At 34.4% G+C, this 21684-nt stretch overlaps 1 protein-coding gene across 8 annotated transcripts in view; it reads left to right on the top strand.

Annotated features, from left to right (window-relative positions):
• LOC131683301 (protein sex-lethal-like) overlaps positions 1-21684 on the top strand; it is an 814973-nt gene continuing 793289 nt past the window's right edge. For 5 of the 8 annotated variants that reach the window (XR_009304490.1, XM_058965150.1, XM_058965151.1 and 2 more), the window contains exons 1-2: positions 4-324; positions 548-593. Coding sequence is in view for 6 of the 8 variants with exons in the window: in XM_058965150.1 (XP_058821133.1) it covers positions 281-324; positions 548-593 (90 nt within the window). In the remaining 2 variants the exon portion in view is untranslated. Of the gene's footprint in view, positions 325-547; positions 594-21684 lie in introns of all 8 variants that reach the window. The other 3 variants (XM_058965145.1, XM_058965146.1, XM_058965147.1) reach the window with 2 other exon arrangements.

Genomic DNA, 21684 nt, shown 5'->3' on the forward strand with positions numbered 1-21684 from the left:
AGCATTTTCTTAACTCTTTTTTTACTCGATATCGTTCATTGCTGTCCAATAGTCAAAAAGTGAGGTTTATCTACTGAAGTTTGTACGAAAATTGTTTCCTTTTTTATCCCCAAAATTGCGATGCAGGAACATACATGACGAAGTGTTAATTAAAGTGTTAGTTTTTACGTTTTGCTTGATTAGAGAGTTTTCTCAGCGGAAAGAACAACCTGGAGTAGACAGCTTGTCGAACGCATCGGAAAATCAAATTAAGGAGCAGAAAAATAGAGATTTTGGGACGATGTATAGTAAAATGAATGGGTATCCATCCACATTCAAGTCGAGGTATTAGATATATAATAAATGGAGAGCGCTTCCGTAGGTAGTTTTATGCGAATGTAGCTATAAAATGCTATTGAAAAGCACTAGTGTTAAAGATCGATATAGATTGATTTTTTTTATATTTTGGTACACAAAAACTACAAACATGAGCCTAAGAGGGAGAAGGGGCCTTTTCATTGACGCAATATTTTTCTTTTCTATTTCATGTACGCTGTGTATTAATCAGTGGTGGCCGGCTTTGGGGAATGTCACATTCTCTGCCATCAGGAATGGTATGAATATTTGCGTGGATCTGGTTAAAGAGTAGAGTTTGGGCTGATACTGGCTAAAAGTTGTATATACGTCTCATCTAAAGAAATCAGAATAACAATGACAGCATGTGCCATTAAAACTGAATCATTTGGCACATTTTCTGGACCTTTCGTTGAAATCTCTCAGTTTGATAGTTATTTCCGAATCAACAATCGATTGGTAATATTTGAGGAATCTTGATCAAGATTGGACCCGCTTCAGTAAGTGCAGTTAATCCAAACATTGGCAGATTTTGAGTTGCATCCCTATTGCACGAAATCATCGATTTGTGTGTCATATACTGCTGTTCTACGCATAGTTGATCGGTGTTAAGTCAGATTGGACTAAGTGACATTGTATTGATTTCGAGAAAAAAACGAGCTTAAAGTTTTAACCGCAGCATCCTTAACATTATAATTCGAAAAAAATTGCCGTAATTAATTCTTATTGTAACAGGTATTACAATTCAAGCATGATTTTTGAAAACACCGTAACTAACAAATGTAAACAAACTGTGATTATCACTCCCCCGCATTCTACGCATCTTAATGTATATGCTGACAAACATTCGTTTCATTATTCGGTAATGCAGCTGAAAAATGCGCAATCGAAATAATGACGAACAAACAACTGACACGTCAACAGTGCATAAATACAGTTTCGTCATGTTAGTTACGTTAGGTTTGGTACTGCTGTAGCACTTACGTTATTTTAATTTAATCGGTTTTTGTAATTAAATCATTAAAATATACTACAATTTTTCTTCTAAAATGCTCAATATAGGTAATGTTTCTATAAGGGGAACAAGAGCACGCAGTTCCTTAATTCTAGCAAATATTTTAGAGAAAAAGAATGCAAGTGATGTTATTCTAAGCACCACAAATGCACTTTCAGCACATTTTTATTTTTGATTATCTAAATCTATCCTACAGTAGATCAAATCTAAATACTTGTGACAATGCGAGCAAAAATGAGACACTAAAATCGACTAATTGAAAAATGTCGAAAGTGTAAGAGTGATGCTCAGAATAACGTAACCTTTATTTGTCTTAAACACACTGCTCAAAAGTGACAAACTACAAATGTTGGTTGTCCTCATTGGCATACTGCCTCGGCGGAACAGTTCAGTCATAGAATTGATTAAAAAATGATAAGATTAGTCACCACAATTAACGAAACTGAAATAACGTAAGTGCAACAAAGATACCAAACCAACGAAAGTAAACCCGAATAGAAATGTACAGTAACAAAACCATGATTTTCACTGTGACAGTACAGTAATTTTACAATAATTTACAGTAAGTTTTAGTGTTATGCTACAATACAAAAACAATAAACATTAACGTTTTTACAGTAAATTTCAATGTAAAATAGACTTTTACAGTGAAAAAGGGGGATGGTTATGTATCTTAACATTAAAAAATCATTTTTTCTCTATACATTTTTTTTCTCGAAAACAGTAAAATTTAATGTGAATGCACTGTATCAGCTTTTTGCTGAACAGTGAAATTTATTGTTACATGAACTTTTATTGTAAATCTACTGAGAGAACTTGGCATCGAACAATGTTGAAACACTAATAACTATAATATTTATTGTTTTATGATTGTTTGTAGGGTAAATGCTATTGTAAAATTCTATCCGGGAAACGACGAAACTGTGAGCGTGATACTAATAACATCGTAACTTTAATTTTTCTTCAATCCGCTCTTTTAAATGTCTTGATCGCGAATGTTCGTTCTATTCAATGGAAAGGCGTCTTTGGTGAGCATTTTGGATGAATATTTGGTGTAAAAATCGGTATGGTTTTTAAATAACATTTAAAACAAAACTTCGAAAATGTCATCGCCGTTTTCTCTGTTTGGATCAAGTGCGAGTTTCGCTGTTTTCAAAAATCATGCTTGAATTAAAGTAAAAGTGGAATGCAGCTGAAAAAATTCTTTATCCAATGTTATCGTTATTTCACTTTTTGATATTTTGCGGCTTAGTCCTGTTGTCTCGTGTATATAGAGAACCTCATAGAACATGGAGCATTTATGAAGTATAGCGCCAGCTTATGATCCGCAAAAACTGCCAAACGGGTGTAAGGTATACAGAAATAACCCTACTATGGAATACTTTAGAATCTGAACCATTTTTTTAGGAAAAGTTAGACTCATCTATATCCTAATAGACTACAGGCACCATACGTAAAACAATAAATAGGAAATAATTTCGGGGAATTGAATTATTAGAGCGATACATTTCATTCAATTGCCTTGACCCAGAGAGCAGATTTCCAATTTCGACAAAGTTTAAATCATTTGAACACATGCCTGTTGAAGATTTGACGAATTGGTGTACTACCCATGATCGCATAGTTGTCCCGTTTTCTATGGGATTTCCTATCTTTATGGGACTGATATGCGGTCATGGGCAGTGTACTGTCCATAAAAGCATGAGAGTCCCATATGGATTTTTGTCGGAAATAAGTTATCTGTTTGATTGTATTCTGTATCACCACTGAATCACAATGCACAAATAGGATTCCCAGGTTTGTTAAGAAAATGTCGAATTAAAAAGTAATTCAAAGTCATAAAAATGCCCGTGTTGACGCGAATGATGAGTCGGTATTACCGCTGTAGGATTTTCTAATTCCTATCGATAAAACAAGACAAGTGTCAACTAAGAGCAACAACGTCCTTTCATTTTCGTCGAAGCTCAAATAAAAATCGCTCGTTATTCTGCTAGAAATATGTTTTGTTGCTACGTCATATCGACGTATGCAATGAATTGTATTCTTCATAGGAATAAAGTTCCAATTATAACAAAAATAACTTTCGAAGTTTGGAATTTTTACCAAACGTTAACAAAATCATCTCTTGATCCACAGCCTTAGAATTGCAATAAATGTTATTCTAGTTTAGTAGCAAGCAATAACAAACCTCAAATATTTACTATCGAACGTTATTGACTAAGCAAGATGGCACGAGCTAAGTAAGCAATAGGTTTGTTCCAGTACCAGGAGAAACTGGAAATACTCCGAAGCAAACAGGGAGAAAATCGTTCCTCTACTATCTTCTTCTCTTTTTTCTTCTTGTGGTGGCAAACCGGAGTGAAACGGAGCAAGAATTTTTTGCTCCGGAGCAACAGGGAGTAACTTCTATGTACTGGAACAAACCTAATGGTTCCTAAGGTCTAGACTAGAAAAACTAGTAAGAGAACTGCGGAGAGAAAAACAGCATTTTTGGCAGCGTATGCCCCGGCATTGTATGGCAACACGTTCAATGTTATAAGGATACACACTTAAAATCCATTACCTACCAGTAGGTAATTTTAATTTGCTGTCCTTATTTCACTGCCGGAAAACAAGGGAGAGGGAATGATTTTTTTACTCAAAATTTAAGAGATGAAGTTGGCTTTGGGCTTTGGGGAATATCTCATTATTTTGGGTAAATTTGGACTCCCTCTCTTTCGTTTTTCGTTGGAGGAAGTAGGATGCACAGATTTAAAATTTCCTACTGCTAGGGTAACCAACCGATTTTGGACCCCTAGAGGAAATGAAATTACGTGAACGTCAAAAAATATTTGCTTGCCTATGTTTTTAATGCAATACATGCACGAGTCTGCTCCAAAATTACTGTTCTTGAATGAAAACTGTCAATGGATGTTTTATACATTGACATAAACTCGAAAATGACATTTCTTCACAGCATGAATTTTTCACATTTCGGACCCTTCCACACTAATTTGGACAGTGTTCCAAGCATATTTTGGACACACTGAATGTGAATATACTTTGGAAAGAGTGAAGTTTTTTCTGCTAAACTGTACTACTGACTCGTTCTCTTTGCAGTATATTTAATTCATGAAAGAAGAACATAAGCAAATCAGTGACTGCCAATCAAAAATGGTACATTAATCTTATGGAAGGCTGACTGCATGAAGTATTTTTTTAGTTCTATCATTTTGAGAAATAGAAAAACTTTCGGTACAATTAGGTTACTGCAGACTTAAAGCAGCATTAAGGACATTATACATGCGAGCCACAACATAACTGCTACGCCGCACACACCCCTCTCCCCTGCCTAACCATGTATCTGACATGAGCAAATATAAAAATACGTTTTTCAACACACTAACCTTGCTGGTGTGCCACGAAACTGCTACTTAAGGAAGCTAGAACATTTTCCTATACAATCAATCCGAGTTTTTGATGGAATGCCATCTGTAGCTCCTATTTTGTGCGAAAATATCATCCCTCTTCACTTGGGGTTTCTTTTTGAAACACTCTTATTTTTCTTCTTCTCCTTTTCATTGCACTTTTTCAAATGCACTTTATTCACACACCACTGCAAAAACATTCGCGAAACTTTAATCGTTTACTAACAAAACTTCAAATTTTCTGCCAATATGCAGATGACCAAGGGAAAATGTTCGGAAACTTTCATTTGTGCGTTTGAATTTTCACTTCAAATTTCAGTTTTTCTCAATGTAAACAAGCGAGTCGGTGCCTAGCAACGTGGCTTCCACATATCTTCACCTTAAATGTTATGCAATAGAGTTAACAATAATATATTTCATGTAACAATTCATCTGTAGTAGCATTATGGAGTGACATCCTCAAGTGGATGATAAATTAAGGTTCAAAGTTCGTCAGGAATCTTCTTGTACTAAATATTAATTTTTAATTCTTTTGTTTACGAGATGGTTTCTGGTTATTCTTTCTAAGCTCAGTTTTTCTTTGTTTCTCTTCCATTACTTTCCTTTTTTCTTCAGTTTTCGCCTTGTGGTATTCAACTGTTCGGCGATATGTTAAAACAGCAGGACTACGTTGCTTGAATCGTGATGTTCCTGTTCGTGTGAGTGTTTCAGGCGATCCTAGGAATTCAGCAAGCACACTCTTATTATCATTACTTAGCTGTGATATGTCTCTTAGATTTGTCAACATATAGCTCGTCGAATTCAAAAAATTCGGATTACAAATGTTCTTCAACATGGATTTCAGAAGTCTCCTCTTTGGTCATATTATGGTCTTCAATGAAATGTTCCTCAATCGTTTGATTTTCGACATCCATTGGTTTGAACATTTTTAAATAATTTGACCAAAAAGAGCAGGTGACCTATCGTTACGAATTTTTGACATTAAAAATGTCTTACTCCACTATCTGGGGCTAGGTGTCATTCTAAAATCTAAACTATCTCCCATGTAACGAAACTATGTAAGGTTTGCACGCTTATAACTCCGATATTACTAGATGGATTTTAATCATTCATACACCAACCGATTCAGAAACACCCAACTTAAATATTGGTAATAATTTAATATCTCCCCAATAAAAGTAGACTTTTGGAAATTGGTAAAATTAAAAGTTCATGAAAAATGGGAAAATTACCATTCGTGAGGCAGATTTCTCAGACACAGCCGTCAAGAGAGGGCAGCTTAGTTGCTCAATGAAACACGAAAAGTCATAAATAGTAGCAACGCATGTCCGTTTAAATCAGTTGTTGCTCTTATCCCATACGAGCAACATCGTCTCCGGGCGGTGCAATAAGCGCTATCGATTTTCGGTAACGTTGGCATTTGCACACACTCGCACCTAAGTGACTAAACCATATACTGTTAGTTTATAAATAGAGGTGAAGCGTACCCGTTTGAATCATTTTTTGCTCTTATGTGAACGGGTAAGATCATGGCTGCAGCGTCTGGGCACTACAATAAGCGGTAGACGCTATGCATTTTCGGCAGCGGTGGCCGTGTGCGGATTTTTCGGGTACCAGCACGGTGTCACAGAATGATTTGCAAAGTGGGTGGGCGGGGTGGTTTGGATTTAATTCAATACGGTGTGTGCTGCTTAAGAGTGCTGCGTTTGAAAAAAATATATTTATTTTCATGCATGCGTGTGCGTTGTAACTTGTTAATCCATGTTTACGGCGCTTTGTAGCTGCGTAGGGTAAAGAGCCTATTGGTTTTCATGTTTCATATTTCGGTTATATGTTTTTTACCAGTAAGGCATCTGACAACGTGCTTCTGTAGTTATTGCACTGTTCAGCAGCGTAGTATTTTATATAGGAGAGTACACTCAGGTTTCTTTACGCGGATTTTGAAATTTACGCGGTTTTCATTCACGCGTTTTTTTTTAATTTAAGCGGTTTTCATTTACACGGCCTGTATCCCCTGCGTGAAAAATCTTAGTGTAATTACATCGGAAACAATCACATTCCCAGCAGAACTTTTTGTTTTATAATTTCAAACACTTTTGTTTCGTACTGCACACAACGGAAAATTTTAAAACAGAACTTAGTTCTAATTGCGTTTTAAAGTATACAACAAATAGAACGGTTGGGTATACTAATTTAAATTTTAAAATAAATCTGTTTTACATTATGAAACAAACCGCTGTACTAAAGATATAATTATGTCAGTCCTATTACCACATAAAACACCTATATAACATAAAACGCTGCAGAATTGGTTTAATAATACAATGTTTACACTACAGAGTTATAACACGTTTTAATAATTAGCATCAAGAAAAATGTCACCAAGATAGCATAAAAACCCGTTTTAACTGATAGTGCGAACGTTGCATAACATTGTAATTTATCAAATAATTTCATTTTTTCCACCACTAATCGATCAAGAAATACTTAAACTTAAGATTGTTTACTTAAGTTCATTAGTACATTATTGAAAATTTAAATGGAAAATGAAACTTCATATTTCATGGAGAATCTGTATATTTCCGTTGGCGGGCGTGGGCTCCCGCATCACAGCTCTCAATATGGAACTTTTCTTTTGAATATATTTTCTGGACAGACCAGCCTATTTTTACTAGATGGATCAGCCAAATAATGCCAATCACCTAGTGAGATACTTGATTAATTAATAGATTACCATTAAAAGACCTTCAATAAATTATGTTTTGATGGGGAGGGTATATAGCAAATTGTAATATATGAAAACAGGCGAATGAACAAGAACGTGAGTCGATATGCGTGATAGATAAAATTCATTTGCACGCTCTTGATAAAAGCTACATTTTTAATGTCACCGTGGTCGTGTCCTGTACACAACCCTTTTATTTTTTTTCACTTTTTGATTATTTTAACTCGATAAACAAATAGCTGTCAAGAGAGAAAATCGAGGGGTGTCCAAAATAAGTTGAAATTAATTTGTTAAGACATATTGTGGACACTATTTATTTAAGATTTTTTAGATAAAACATTACGAAGAAACGTTTTCAAACACGTAACATGCATAATACCAAATCAGACAAACTAATTAAATCGATAAAAATATTATAATTGTACATTTAAATCCAATTTGAAAATGTATCATTTCCACTGGTTTCTCTTGGCTATCGTTGAAACATAAAACGTTTTCGGTGATATTTTTGAAAACTGTGGATTCTGTTTAATTTTAAACAATTAGAGATGAACTAATGATATTGAAACTTAATAGACAACCCAAGGAATGTAATTGCTGCATCAAACCAAACAAATGCAGAGAAACTTGGCAGCATAGCTGGAAAATGTCATGGTTATGACCAGTCATCTGGTGACTGGTCGCATGTTTGCTCGTGACATGTACAAGTTGCGGATTCTTACGACATGTGACACAATCGCGTGTACTATGACACGATACATTTTCCCCGTGACATGTCATAAAATTTGTACATGTTTCAAAACAAAACAGGTTTGTCAAGCGGCTGTACATTTACTGAACTGTGACATGTATGTTCGTTTGCGAACGGTCGCGACAATAGAAAAACAGGTTTGCTTGTTAGGTGACATGTCGACAATGAACCGGTATTGAAAATGGGTAAAATATTGGATACCGTACTTTGGCGGATAATTGGAAATATAGAAAATGAGATAATTGTATTTCTTTCAACATTTCACAAATAAATATTGTTTGTTATTGCGAGTTAAGAGGTGTTGAAAATCAATAGTTTTAGACATTTTAAACGCAAATTCGGGAGTAAATGCGTCAAAATCGAAAAAAAAAATAATCAAATTTTCACAGATAAACATTGTTTGTTATTGCGAGTTAAGAGGTGTTGAAAATGAATAGTTTTAGACATTTTAAACGCACATTAGGAAGTAAATGCGTCAAAATCGAAAAAAAATCAACTTTTCACAGATAAACATTGTTTGTTATTGCGAGTTAAGAGGTGTTGAAAATCAATAGTTTTAGACATTTTAAACGCACACTGGGAAGTAAATGCGTCAAAATCGAAAAATTTTCAACTTTTCACAGATAACCATTGTTTGTTATTGCGAGTTAAGAGGTGTTGAAAATCAATAGTTTTAGGCATTTTAAACGCACATTAGGGAGTAAATGCGTCAAAATCGAAAAAAATTCAACTTTTCACAGATAAACATTGTTTGTTATTGCGAGTTAAGAGGTGTTGAAAATCAATAGTTTTAGACATTTTAAACGCACATTAGGAAGTAAATGCGTCAAAATCGAAAAAAATTCAACTTTTCACAGATAAACATTGTTTGTTATTGCGAGTTAAGAGGTGTTGAAAATCAATATTTTTAGACATTTTAAACGCACACTGTGAAGTAAATGCGTCAAAATCGAAAATTTTTCAACTTTTCACGGATAAACATTGTTTGTTATTGCGAGTTACGAGGTGTTGAAAATCAATAATTTTAGACATTTTAAACGCACACTGGGAAGTAAATGCGTCAAAATCGATTTTTTTTCAACTTTCCACAGATAAACATTGTTTGTTATTACGAGTTGTTTACTATTTTTACCTGCAACCGTCGGCGCGGCCCGACGCGGCGGCGCTGGGCACACTTCTAATTTTAAACGCATTTTTAAATTTCCGTTTTGTCGAAATTACTACCCGTTGTGCATTTCAAATGTTCAAAACTTTTGATTTTCAAGTCCTAATAACTCGGAAAAACAAGCAACATACATCTGTAAAAATTGAATTTTGCGATTTTGACGCATTTACTTCCCCATGTGCGTTTAAAATGTTCAAAACTAGTGATTTTCATATCCTAGTACAGTAGTATTCCGTTTTTGGCAACAATTTTATTTTTTGCTGTTGCCAAAGCCGGAACCGTGTCAATAATTGAACCTTATTTTTAAAGTTTGGATTTTCAATTTACGACTTCAAAAATGTTTCAAGGATTTTTAACCATGTGTGAAATGGAATTAGATGAAAGGAAAAAATAAGAAAATTCAATTTTATTCATATGTATATCAAATTCAGTCTTCGCACAGTGATTACCTTCCATAAAAAGAGTCGGTTAAAACCTCAAAAGGGATCCGAATTTGATAAAAACTTCACATTTTACGTCGCTGAATTCATGTTTGGTGTTGATTTATTATTTCTTTTTACCAGAACATTTTGGCACCTAGGGAGGTTTGCAAATTCAACATTTACGAATATAAAGTGCACTATATCTGAAAATGCATTTTCAAAAACACATCGTAAACTATTTGGGAGCTATCAGTTTTGTATTCCTAAATACGGGCTTTCGATATGAATTGCAAATTTAGTGCCAAGTTTTGTAATGACGTTGTGTTATGCGGTGTAGCACATTCATTTGCATTCGACTATAAAAATTGATTCCGTCTAACACTAGTTACACTGCTACCACTTGTATTATACATAAACAATACATTTCTATACTTATTGTTATCATTAAATACGACACATATAGTGTAAAACATAGTTAACCTTTAAATGCATAACGCTTTTTTAAAACAACATTGCGAAAAACCACAAAATTATCACAGTAAAGTATTGAAACTGTAAGACAATTTTAAAAAAATTTAAAAAAAATGATTTAGGCTTTTGAGGATTAATATGACTCCCATGTTTGGAAATAAAGTCAAATGTAATGTCAATTGATACAAAAAATATCTATTGAACATTTTTAAAAGATTTATTATGTACAACAAGAATGTTTACAAAAACGGAACCCATTTGTTGCCAAAATCGGAGTGTGCCAAAATGGGAGCATGCCAAAAACGGAACGCGCCAAAACGGAATCTTACTGTAACTCGAAAAACAAAAAAAAATTGGCGAAAAGTTGAAAAATTTTCCATTTTGACGCATTTACTTACTAATGTGTGTCTAAAAATTCCAAAACTATCATTTTTCAACTTCACGTAACTAGCAATAACAAATAAAAATTTTGTGTGAAAGTAGATTTTTTTCCATTATGACGCATTTACTTTCAATTTCAAGTGTGCGTTTAAAATGTCTAAAACTATTGATTTTCAAATCTTCGTAACTCGCAATAACAAACAATATTTATCTGTGAAAAGTTGAATTTTTTTCGATTTTGACGCATTTACTTTCAAGTGTGCGTTTAAATGTCTAAAACTATTGATTTTCAAATCCTCGTAACTCGCAATAACAAACAATATTTATCTGTGAAAAGTTGAAATGTCTAAAACTATTGATTTTCAAATCCTCGTAACTCGCAATAACAAACAATATTTATCTGTGAAAAGCTGAAAATTTTTCGATTTTGACTCATTTACTTCCCAGTGTGCGTTTAAAATGTCTAAAACTATTGATTTTCAACACCTCTTAATTCGCAGTAACAAACAATGTTTATCTGTGAAAAGTTGACTTCCCAGTGTGCGTTTAAAATGTCTAAACTATTGATTTTATAAACCTCGTAACTCGCAATAACAAAAAATATTGATCTGTGAAAAGTTGCAAAAATTTCGATTTTGACGCATTTACTTCCCAGTGTGCGTTTAATATGTCTAAAACAATTGATTTTCAACTCCTCGTAGCTTGCAATAACGAACAATATTTACCTGTGAAAAGATGAAAATTTTTCGATTTTGACGCATTTACTTTCCCTTGTGCGTTTAAAATGTCTAAAACGATTGATTTTCAACACCTCTTAACTCGCAATAACAAACAATATTTATCTGTGAAGAGATGAAAATTTTCAAATTTTGACGCATTTACTTCCCAGTGTGCGTTTAAAATGTCTAAAACTATTGATTTTCAACTCCTAGTAACTCGCAATAACGAAAAATATTTGTCTGTGAAAACTTGAAAATTTTTCGATTTTGACGCATTTACTTCCCAGTGTGCGTTTAAAATATCTAAATCTATTGATTTTCAACACCTCTTAACTTGCAATAACAAACAATATTTATCTGTGAAGAGATGAAAATTTTCAAATTTTGACGCGTGTACTTCCCAGTGTGCGTTTAAAATGTCTAAAACTGTTGATTTTGAATTCCTAGTAACTCGCAATAACGAAAAATATTTGTCTGTGAAAACTTGAAATTTTTTCGATTTTGACGGATTTACTTCCCAGTGTGCGTTTAAAATGTCTAAAGCTATTGATTTTCAACACCTCTTAACTCGCAATAACAAACAATGTTTATCTGTGAAAAGTTGAAAATTTTTCGATTTTGACGCATTTACTTCCCAGTGTGCGTTTAAAATGTCTAAAACTATTGATTTTCAAATCCTCGTAACTCGCAATAACAAACAATATTGATCTGTGAAAAGTCGAAAAATTTTCGATTTTGACGCATTTACTTCCCAGTGTGCGTTTAAAATGTCTAAAACTATTGATTTTGAACTCCTCGTTGCTTGCAATAACGAACAATATTTATCTGTGAAAAGATGAAAAAAATTCAATTTTGACGCATTTACTTCCCCTTGTGCGTTTAAAATGTCTAAAACTATTGATTTTCAATACCTCTTAACTCGCAATATCAAACAATATTTATCTGTGAAGAGATGAAAATTTTTCAATTTTGACGCATTTACTTTACTAGTGTGCGTTTAAAATGTCTAAAACTATTGATTTTTAACTCCTCGTAACTCGCTACATTTATTATCAAAAAGTTGAAATAGTTCAAAATAATTGAATTTATGTAGCGTCTACCATTCCGTTTATCTGCCACTGCACGGTACTTAAACGATCAAGAATAAGATACAGGTCAAACTAGCAAACCATAACAAAATGTTCATCTTTGTACAGGTTCGTAAACTTTGTGACTGGTATGGCCTTACGCGCGACAGGTAAATTATCCTCATGACCAGTCTCCAGACCGATGACGCATTTAAATTCCATGACATGTCACGAGACCAACCATCGAGGCTTGGAAGCTCACCTGTTTGAGACATGCGACATTTTCAGCAGAGCGTGAATGTACGGGTGGCTTGACATGTCGCGAAAAAGGTGCACAGGTTCCAACTATGCTTGGCAGTGTAGGAGGCAAATACATTAACAGGGTCCAAAATATGTAGGGGTCCAAATTAGGTTGGTTACCCTAGGTAATGCAAGTTTTCTGTGTAGGCAATGTTCGATTGGATCGTTTTTTGACAGCTAAACGCGAATCCAATCGATCCAAAATGGAGTTTCCGCATTTCTCTTTCTAGAGTTTTTCTAGTCTAGACTAATGGAATTTTCGGTTTTGGCAGTACATTACACCAGGCTTCCTTACTGCTCTCGATATTAGCTCATTTTCTCTTTTGCAAGCAGTTAAACGCAGTAGGGCTGTTTACTAGATCCCACCGAAAGCGAGAGAATCGAGAATCAAGAGAATACGCTCTCGAGAATCAAGAGATTTTTTTTTGAGTTCACGCAAATCTCTACCACACAGGGGGATGCGATAGCATTAATTCTCGCCCAATTCAAGAGGGAGTGTTCCTCATCAGATGCTCAGTTACAGAAAGAGCATGTTTGAAAAAATGCCAATAACATAAGATTGTTTCGAAAACAACAGAAGGGCGATATTTTTTATCAAATGAGTGTTTTATTTAGGCTTTGCATATTCAAACCAGCCAGTTATATGTGCACTACCCAAAGTTGTTCAGTAATTTCATATGACGATTTGCACAGTAATATTTCACGGAGATCAGCAATTGATTTAAAAAAATGCAAAAGCGTGTTCATTTTTCAGTGTCTTCGGTAGTTTGACGAATAATTTGTTACTAAAACCTTGAATATTTTTAACTGAATTAATTATTACTTTTCCTTTTTTCGGTAAATTATCCACCATTCAGTAAAATACTGACTTGTTCGGGAAAAAGTTAAACATCATCGAATCTCGTCAAAAACTTACAAAATACGTACAACAAACCATCTGTTAAATCGCCATTTTCGGAGAAAAACATTAACACGGCGTGTTTGCACATTGCGAATACTTCTTAGTTTTTCGTAAAACCATGAATTTTCAACAGAACCCAGTGAAAGCCATAGTAGTGAGATTTTTCTGGTCGTCATTATGTATGAGGTGTATTTATTCCTTGACTAGGGCAATTTTACACATGACGATGTTGGATAAAGGATTTGACTCTCAAATATAATAATTAGAAGCCTGATAGTGCAAGCAAGTGTAGATTCAATCGCGAAAAAGTGGAAATAATTCGGCTTTACTGATAATTATTGATGATTTTTGCGATCAAATGATTTTTTTGATAATGATAATGTTTTATGTTCAGAAATCCCGGGCTAAAATTGGTAATCAAATTCAGGAAATGTGAGATTTCTTTCGTTCGTCTTTTAATTTTCTGTACAACCTTTAAAAACTAGTAAATTAACTTCCACTACCAATTCGTCAAATTTAATGATCAAATTACTGAACAAGTCAGCAATCCTTATCTGAAAATTTGCTGAGTATTTTTGATATTTGGATAAAAAGGGAGTATTGCGGAGAGTTTGGTAACATAATTCTCGACAAACATGATTACGGCTTAAAAGCCAACTGTCAAAATTCTCTTTGAAAGGAAATTCCGGACAAACCGTTACTCGCCAATCACAGATGTTAGTAGTAAACAAAAGAGAAAAATTTTCTTATTTATTAACTGCTATGAACTGTGTTTAGCAAGTAACGGTTTGTCCGGAGTTTCCTTTCAAAGAGAATTGTGCCAGTTGACTTTTAAGCCGTGATCATATGTTTGTCGAGAATTGGTTTACTAAATTGACTACCGAATGGCCTGCTGTTCAAAACCCAAGTAAAATTTTCCAATACTCAATAATTCAAACTAATTGTGTAATCTATGCACATTCGGTGGAGCAAATTAATAGACATTTGAGCATTACACTAATATTAGGACACTTTTTTATTAAACATGTCGCTTCTTTAACCAAAGGCTTCAAATGAGTAGGGTTATAATATAATTAGAATGAAAATAGTCTCAATATCCTTTCGGTCTAATAGGCATTTAAGTGGTTACACCACAGTAGAATTTTTAAAAGGTCAAATTTATATTTATTAGTGTTTTAAGATGTAAAAAATTATATCCCAAAAAATTAAAGACGAATACGATATATAAATGTTCAAATTAGGGATCATCCATAAATGACGTAGCATTATATGGGGGAGGGGGAGTATTGTATTTTGTGATGATGTGTGACAAAAGGGGGGTCTGGGGTCATATCATGCTACGTAGCTTTTTTTAAAGGTGAATAACTAATATCGTTTTTCATTTTTTTAAATTTTACGGGGACAAAGGAGGGGGGGGGGAGAATTACCGTCAAGCTACGTAATTACCAGGGGGTGTTTAGAGGTTTGTGACAAAATGCTACGATGGGGGAGGAGGGTGTTAAAAATCACTCAAAAATGCTACGTCATTTATGGATCGTCCTTATCAATTCTTCCGCAACACCTCCTGTGTAAACCTCAAACCCACTTTTGACATTAAAAATGTCTTACTCCACTATCTGGGGCTAGGTGTCATTCTAAAATCTAAACTATCTCCCATGTAACGAAACTATGTAAGGTTTGCACGCTTATAACTCCGATATTACTAGATGGATTTTAATCATTCATACACCAACCGATTCAGAAACACCTAACTTAAATATTGGTAATAATTTAATATCTCCCCAATAAAAGTAGACTTTTGGAAATTGGTAAAATTAAAAAGTTCATGAAAAATGGGAAAATTACCATTCGTGAGGCAGATTTCTCAGACACAGCCGTCAAGAGAGGGCAGCTTAGTTGCTCAATGAAACACGAAAAGTCATAAATAGTAGCAACGCATGTCCGTTTAAATCAGTTGTTGCTCTTATCCCATACGAGCAACATCGTCTCCGGGCGGTGCAATAAGCGCTATCGATTTTCGGTAACGTTGGCATTTGCACACACTCGCACCTAAGTGACTAAACCATATACTGTTAGTTTATAAATAGAGGTGAAGCGTACCCGTTTGAATCATTTTTTGCTCTTATGTGAACGGGTAAGATCATGGCTGCAGCGTCTGGGCACTACAATAAGCGGTAGACGCTATGCATTTTCGGCAGCGGTGGCCGTGTGCGGATTTTTCGGGTACCAGCACGGTGTCACAGAATGATTTGCAAAGTGGGTGGGCGGGGTGGTTTGGATTTAATTCAATACGGTGTGTGCTGCTTAAGAGTGCTGCGTTTGAAAAAAATATATTTATTTTCATGCATGCGTGTGCGTTGTAACTTGTTAATCCATGTTTACGGCGCTTTATAGCTGCGTAGGGTAAAGAGCCTATTGGTTTTCATGTTTCATATTTCGGTTATATGTTTTTTACCAGTAAGGCATCTGACAACGTGCTTCTGTAGTTATTGCACTGTTCAGCAGCGTAGTATTTTATATAGGAGAGTACACTCAGGTTTCTTTACGCGGATTTTGAAATTTCCGCGGTTTTCATTAACGCGTTTTTTTTTAATTTAAGCGGTTTTCATTTACACGGCCTGTATCCCCTGCGTGAAAAATCTTAGTGTAATTACATCGGAAACAATCACATTCCCAGCAGAACTTTTTGTTTTATAATTTCAAACACTTTTGTTTCGTACTGCACACAACGGAAAATTTTAAAACAGAACTTACCGTCCCAGCAGCAGTTGAAGCGGGTGTTCTTTTTCGATTCAAACTCAAGCCATGTCTTAAGCGTTACTGGACTTAAAATTGTTTTCCCAGTTTATCCAGTCAGAATATCTGTCCTACCCTATGTATTTAAAACACAGTTCTAATTGCGTTTTAAAGTATACAACAAATAGAACGGTTGGGTATACTAATTTAAATTTTAAAATAAATCTGTTTTAAATTATGAAACAAACCGCTGTACTGAAGATATAATTATGTCAGTCCTATTACCACATAAAACACCTATATAACATAAAACGCTGCAGAATTGGTTTAATAATACAATGTTTACACTACAGAGTTATAACACGTTTTAATAATTAGCAACAAGAAAAATGTCACCAAGATAGCATAAAAACCCGTTTTAACTGATAGTGCGAACGTTGCATAACAATGTAATTTATCAAATAATTTCATTTTTTCCACCACTAATCGATCAAGAAATACTTAAACTTAAGATTGTTTACTTAAGTTCATTAGTACATTATTGAAAATTTAAATGGAAAATGAAACTTCATATTTCATGGAGAATCTGTATATTTCCGTTGGCGGGCGTGGGCTCCCGCATCACAGCTCTCAATATGGAACTTTTCTTTTGAATATATTTTCTGGACAGACCAGCCTATTTTTACTAGATGGATCAGCCAAATAATGCCAATCACCTAGTGAGATACTTGATTAATTAATAGATTACCATTAAAAGACCTTCAATAAATTATGTTTTGATGGGGAGGGTATATAGCAAATTGTAATATATGAAAACAGGCGAATGAACAAGAACGTGAGTCGATATGTGTGATAGATAAAATTCATTTGCACGCTCTTGATAAAAGCTACATTTTTAATGTCACCGTGGTCGTGTCCTGTACACAACCCTTTAATTTTTTTGAGTTGGCCGGAAGTACAAGCCGACCAAATGGCTTTTGATCGTTTTGAAATTTTCACAGCATATTCGAAATTGATTTCTCTAGCAACGTATGTAGGATTTTAATTTCTTATTGCTCAATTTTTGTTGAATTAATGTGTTTCGATTTGAATGGTATTTTCGGCATTTTTTCACTTAATAATGCGCCATTTCGCGAAAAAGCAAAATGTCGAGAAAAAATCCTACGTAAGTCGCTTGCCACTGTCATAAGGAATCAGAAAAACTATTTTTTGGCTCTAGGTTTAAAATTACGGGAGATAGTTTTCAGGCCGTGGACCTCTACCTAAAAAACTCGCATGGGGGGAAATGCTGCACAGCTGCCATCTTGTGATGAAATTACTAGAAAAAATTATTTTTTTGGTTCAGTAATACATATGTTAAAAATTCCTTTTAACAAAATTTCAACTCATCCTCTTATTGTGCCAAGAAAAAAAATCCGAAGTATGCCCATTTTTTAGCTCTACAGTTGTGTAACCCCTTAATGTAGCTTTGCGATTTTGAACTGGAAGCTGCCAATTCAAACAGCTTTAGGGTAATTTCGGGAGAGATACCGCACTCTCTATATCTCGTATATGGGGTCTCTTTTATACGGTAATATGATATTGTGAGTTTGTCTTTCGAAGAATTATAACTCTAGAGATGTAAAATAATCCTTTTTAATTACTCACGAAAATTTTATTAATGATTTTGTTCGTTCAGTTTCCTCACGGAGTGCCGAAAATTTTTCAGCACCGCATTAAAATTTCGTTTTTTTAATTGTTCGATTTTATTTTTGGTAAATCATGTATCGGTTGAATAGCTGGGACCGTTTAGAAGGCATTCTAATCATGAGCACGGTCATCCATAATTTTAGAGGAAAATGCCGTCGTGCGGCATCTCTCCCCTACAATTGGGTGAGATGCCGCATCAAAATTGCGGGTGAGATGCCGCACTCAATGGAAGAGAATGCATAGCTAAAATGTATTTTTTTCACCCCGGAATGTCATTAAATGATCATTTGCGTCAGGTATAGGTTCTTAATAAGGTATATCCACAAACTAACGGACCTAACCCAGTGACATATAGGATTATGAGTCTATTTATCTACAAATTTAAATGGGTGACATGTACCTAAGTATTAGTTACTTCGGTTTATTCTTTAAAGTTTCAGGCACTAATTTTCGTGAACGCATTGATTTGTAGTGATGTCAATATTGAGATAAAAGCGAAAATTTGAACGAATTGATGCTTTTTCAAAATTTTCGGTTAATAATATTGTTGATATAGTAAGAGGGGAAGTGAGGAGGGGTTCCTGAATTTTTTTACTACGTAACAGGCCGACGTGGGTACCCGGGTATCCACAAAACTGAAATGCCAATAACTAAGGTAATTTTTGACCGATTTTGATACCTGTTTTGGATTCAGGAACTCATCCACTTTTAGTCTTGGTGAAAATGAATATGGTTACTTGATTCGGTTCCCGGGAATCCGGATTTCCGGAAGATTGTTCCGGTGTTGGGATACTGTTTGTGAATTTAATGAAATACTAGCAATATGGATATCAAAATTCTTGGAATTGCATCAGTAGGCTGTATCTCGCGGTTTTGGAACCATTTGGTGATTTGACCTCGGAACGGACATTCGGGAGCAGATTCCCGTGGGGCCGTGAATGGCCATTCCATTCCAATTCCACTTTTCAAATTGCCATAGGGTCCCGTAACGATAAATAACAGACTGCCGAGACAACTTAAAGAGTTTTGATTCTCATACTGCTAGGACATTATTAAAATTTACAAATCATACCCTAGTACTACAACACTACTCCGGAAAATCCGGATTACCAAGAACCAGATCCGCTCATCCGGTTCTATTTTACAGAATAAAAAAGTGGACGAGTTTCTGAATCCAAAGCATCTAAAAGTGTCCATATAGGTTAAAGCACACCATAGTTATGACCGTTTCAATTTGTGGGTACCCGGGTACACTCGTTGGCCTGTTAAAGGTGTTTTTTTATTGGACACATAACTGTTAAGGAACTGCTACTAACAGATATGTATATCGTACAAGCATATAGATAAATAGTGCCCTGAATTAAATTACTCCAACTTAACCGTTACACAAGGTTGAGAAAGAAAAATATTTTTAAAATATTGAATAAAAAATGATTCTGGAAATGGTAGTACCCCCTTAAGAAAAGTGAAGGTGCTAGCCGATTTATAGGTGCAATCAAACTTCATGAAACTCAGCTGAAGACACTGAATCACACATCAATGAGAGCGAAAAAATACTTTTGTTCACCATTTTTCAGTGACCACGTGACACAGTGGCACGACTTAGCACAAAAGGTGGACTAAAGTCCAAACTTTTCCGTATCGGTTCATATAGGACGTTTTTATGTAATTTTGGTACGCTGAATTCGTTTTCGATATTAAAACATTTCAAAAATGAACATTTGCTATTCATTAGGGTGTCTCAAAATTATTATTTTTTTCTAAATCGTTCTTAAAATTTGTGTATATTAATTTTCGTGTGCTAAATCGTTTTTGATATTAACATTTGCAAAAAAAATCATTATACATTAAGGTGGCACAAAAATAATTATTTTATTGTGAAGGTTCAAAATTTTTTTAAAGACATTTTTGTGCGCTGAATTCCTATGTTGGTTAAAGAAAATAGAAATTAACTTTACTACTTATTAGAGTGGCTCAAAAGTAAATATTTTGTATGTTATAAAGATTTCTTTCAATTGTAATTTTGGAATTTATTTTCCGTATTGAAACGAATTGATTGACATCTCATTATGGGGCTTTAGAAATGACTATATTATTTTTAAGGATCAAATAAGATGTGATCGACTAATTTTGGAACATTTAATTCATTAGTGGGTTACTTGGTATTAAAACTACATTTTTTTTCATTTTCAAAACAAACATTTTGAGCGTCTTAGTAGAATATTGATTTACATTCACTAATCAACAAGATGATTAACGATTTTGTTTTCGCAGGTGTTTTAAGTTGCTTAGATTGCTTATTTCATACCTTAAATTAAAATAAATCCAAAATCCTTTTTTCGCGTATATGGCTCATTTAAAAATGGTCTTATTTTATTTGGATAATATCGCATACCCTCAAGCTATATCAGTGCTATGCAAACTCGGAAAAAATAGTCTCACCAAATGACTAGAATTCAACTGTGTTCACTCACTTCACGTACTCAGCTATTGCGTAAGTTAGCAAAAATAGTTCATGAAACATTTTATGACACATTTCAGATGGTTGAAAATATTTACTGAATTTTAAACATTCTTAATTCCTTTCCCACTTCCTTACTTCTTAATTCCCTTTTCCTTACTTCCCACTCGGCTCCTTACTCTTGATCACTAGTAAAACCCTTGTAGATCATGCTCTAAATGCTATTTGAAAGTTGTGCATAAATTAGTGTCATTATTCTAGTCATAAAGTGAATATTCAAATTAAATATCAGTAATAACCATGCGTCTCCATTCACAGTTTTTTCAAATTTTGACTACTTATCGCAAGTTTTCGCAAAACTAGCATAGGCTCATTATAAAGAGAAAATGAAAAGCTTTCGAATGAGCATAGTGTGATCGCGGGCATTCACGGGCGTCGTTGTTGTTATCGCTTTAGAAGTTCGAATTCAATAAAAATTCATGACAAACAGTTATCTGAACACTAACCAAACCAACTGGTGACTTATTTTTGGCGATTTTACGATGTAATTTTATCACACGGATAATTTTGGTGAAGTAATGCAATTCATAAAATCAACCGTTTCTTTGAAAAACGAGAATAACCGTATGTAGTTCCTATGGTCAAATAAAATCTCGCGAAAATATCTCTGATGGCTCAGCTGATACGAAAAAAATACTAGTGAGAATATCGCATAACCTTCATATATGGACTTAAGTCCGGGCTCGTCCCACTGTGCGTGACCACGGTGCGGCGTCTCACCCGCACATGCGGCATCTCTCCAGCAATGACCTTTTTTGTAAAATGTTCCTGGAAATTTGGTGATTTTTTTTCATCACAAAAACCATTTCACAGTATTAAAGAGACAAATCGCGATTGGTAAAATTGATTTCATCAATTATTGAATGGTTTACTTTGATGCAGGATTTATTTTAGAAACGTTTTTAATCCACCTTACAGTGTGATGAGACATTTCTTATAACTCTTATCACTCATCGGATATTATATCGTTTGAGAACATTTAGAACTTGATGCTTCGCGATGTTTTTGATAACACATACTACATGGGATAGTGGCAGGACTCAGAGAATCGCTCAAATCAGCATAGGACAACATCAGTGCT

The sequence above is a fragment of the Topomyia yanbarensis genome, chromosome 2 (genome assembly GCF_030247195.1).
Source record: "Topomyia yanbarensis strain Yona2022 chromosome 2, ASM3024719v1, whole genome shotgun sequence".
Lineage (NCBI taxonomy): Eukaryota > Metazoa > Arthropoda > Insecta > Diptera > Culicidae > Topomyia > Topomyia yanbarensis.